This window comes from Balearica regulorum, chromosome 17, assembly GCF_011004875.1.
Source record: "Balearica regulorum gibbericeps isolate bBalReg1 chromosome 17, bBalReg1.pri, whole genome shotgun sequence".
In the NCBI taxonomy this organism is placed as follows: Eukaryota; Metazoa; Chordata; class Aves; order Gruiformes; family Gruidae; genus Balearica; species Balearica regulorum.
The window spans coordinates 16719307-16721309 of NC_046200.1; the positions used below are offsets into that span (position 1 = coordinate 16719307).

The 2003-nt window shown below is 75.3% G+C and overlaps 1 protein-coding gene across 1 annotated transcript; it reads right to left on the reverse strand.

The window, feature by feature from the left end:
* Nucleotides 1–285: 285 nt before the first annotated feature.
* LOC142604214 (apelin receptor A-like) lies at nt 286–1425 on the reverse strand. The gene has a single exon (XM_075769388.1). It carries the CDS (start codon nt 1400–1402, stop codon nt 356–358), a length of 1047 nt encoding a protein of 348 aa, XP_075625503.1. The 5' UTR covers nt 1403–1425; the 3' UTR covers nt 286–355.
* Nucleotides 1426–2003: the final 578 nt, after the last annotated feature.

Genomic DNA, 2003 nt, shown 5'->3' on the forward strand with positions numbered 1-2003 from the left:
GGGGAGGCACGTCCCCAAGCGGCGGTGAGGGAGGCACGGGCCTGGGGCCGGCGGCACAGGGACTACCGCCGGGCTGGCGAACCGGCGGTCCCGGCGGGATCCCCGCAGGGAGCAGCACTCGGCCCTGGCGCCGCACGGGAGGCCCGGGGCAGCCCCGGCGCTTTGGCTGGGGGCCGGGGCAGGGAACGGGTGGGGAGGCCGCGGGGGCTGGGCCCCGTCCCCCCGGTCTCTCCCGTCCCCTGCCGGCGGGGTACCGGGGGGGTGGGGCGGCCGCGCGGAGCGGAGCCGGAGGAAGAAGGCAGCGGGCTCCGGCGGCAGAAAGGGCGTTTATTGGGGCGCGGCGGGGCCGCGGGCGCTACAGCTTGGTCCTGGCCGAGGGCAGCTCGGAGCGCTGCGTGGGGCCGCTGAGCGTGGAGGAGGCGGCGGCAGCGGGCAGGCGGCGCGGCCCCAGCAAAAGGCGGCAGCGGGCGCGGAAGCGGCCGTCGAGGAAGGCGTAGAGCAGAGGGTTGAGGCAGCTGTTGAGGTAGGCCAGGCAGGTGGCGTAGGGGTGCAGGCGGGCGATGAGCCCCAGCAGCGCGCAGGGCAGCTCCAGCAGCCCGGCGGCCGCCAGCGCGAAGAGGCTCTTGAGCAGGTGGAAGGGCAGCCAGCAGCCGGCGAAGACGGCCACCAGCGCCGCGATCAGCCGCAGCAGCCGCCGCCGCGCCGCCGCCTCGGCGCGCCGCGGGCGGAGGTGGCGGCGGACGGCGGCGCCCACGCAGCAGTAGCAGACGGCCATCAGCAGCAGCGGGGCGGCGAAGCCCAGCGCCGTGGCGCCCAGGCTGAGCGCCGCCGCCCGCCCCGCGCCGCCCGCCGCCAGTTCGCACAGCGTCCGGTTGCGCGGCCCCCGCCGCGCCTCCCGCAGCAGCAGCGCAGGCAGCGCCGCCGCCGCCGCCGCCGCCCAGAGCGCAGCCAGCGGGCCCAGCCCGGCGGGGCGGCGGGGGGCGGCGCGGGCGGCGGCGCGGCAGCGCTCGGCGCTGAGGCCGCCCAGGCAGAAGGCGGAGGCGAACATGCTGAGCAGCACGAGGAAGCTGCTGAGCTTGCAGAGCGCCGCTCCGAAGGGCCAGTGGAAGCGCAGCGCCGTGTACGCGGCCCAGAGCGGCAGCGTGGCCACGAAGGCCAGGTCGGCCAGCGCCAGGTTCCCGATGTAGGCGTCGGCGGAGCGGCGCCGCGCCCGCGGTCCGCGCCACACCGTGAGCAGCACCAGCCCGTTGCCCGACAGCCCCAGGGCGAAGACCAGCAGGTAAAGCAGCGGCAGCAGCGAGAAGGACGCCTCCCAGTCCGCCTGCCACTCGCACACCTCCCCCGTCGCGTTGCCCGCCGTCTCCTCCCCGTAGTAGTACTCCTCCGCCTCCGCGTACTCCATCGCGACCGCCGCCCCCCGCGCCCTGCCGCGCCGCTATAAAGGGCCGTCGGCCCCCCCGCCCCAGGGTTGTCGCTCCGCCCCGGCGCAACTTGCCCCCCCCCGTCGGGTGCTGCCCGGCAGCCCGTAGCCCCGCTCGCCCACCGCCGCCCCCGCCGGCGGCTCGGCTGGCTGCCGGGGTCCCGCGCAGCATGTGTGGGGAGCGGAGCGGCGGCAGGAGCGGTTCGCTGCCCGCAGGGTGCCGAGGGCGACGGGCGAGGAGCGACGGCTGGCTGGCGCGGGGGGGATTTTGGTATAAACTTCACGATGCCTCTTGCAGTGCTCCCCGAGGGGGTGCGGTGCCCACGCACCCCACATCCACATCCCTGCAGCCTTTAAAGATGAGTGCATGCCCGGCGCGGTGCAGGAGCTGAAGACTGGAGCGGAGTGCCCGGCAGGATGCAGGTTGAGCAGGCAAGGATCAAGAAAGCAAAGGGTGCAAAAGCCTCCCGGTGAGCATGGCAGGGAAGCTGAGCAGTGCTTAGCGTGGGGAGCCTGTGAGATCCCTGCTCCAGGCATGTAGGCACTCAGTCCTTGCACCAGGTGTTGGTGTTGGCTCCTTGGT

Excerpts from the sequence above, each read along its gene's own strand:
- LOC142604214 (XM_075769388.1), bottom strand. The coding sequence starts at position 1,402 with ATGGAGTACGCGGAGGCGGAGGAGTACTACTACGGGGAGGAGACGGCG.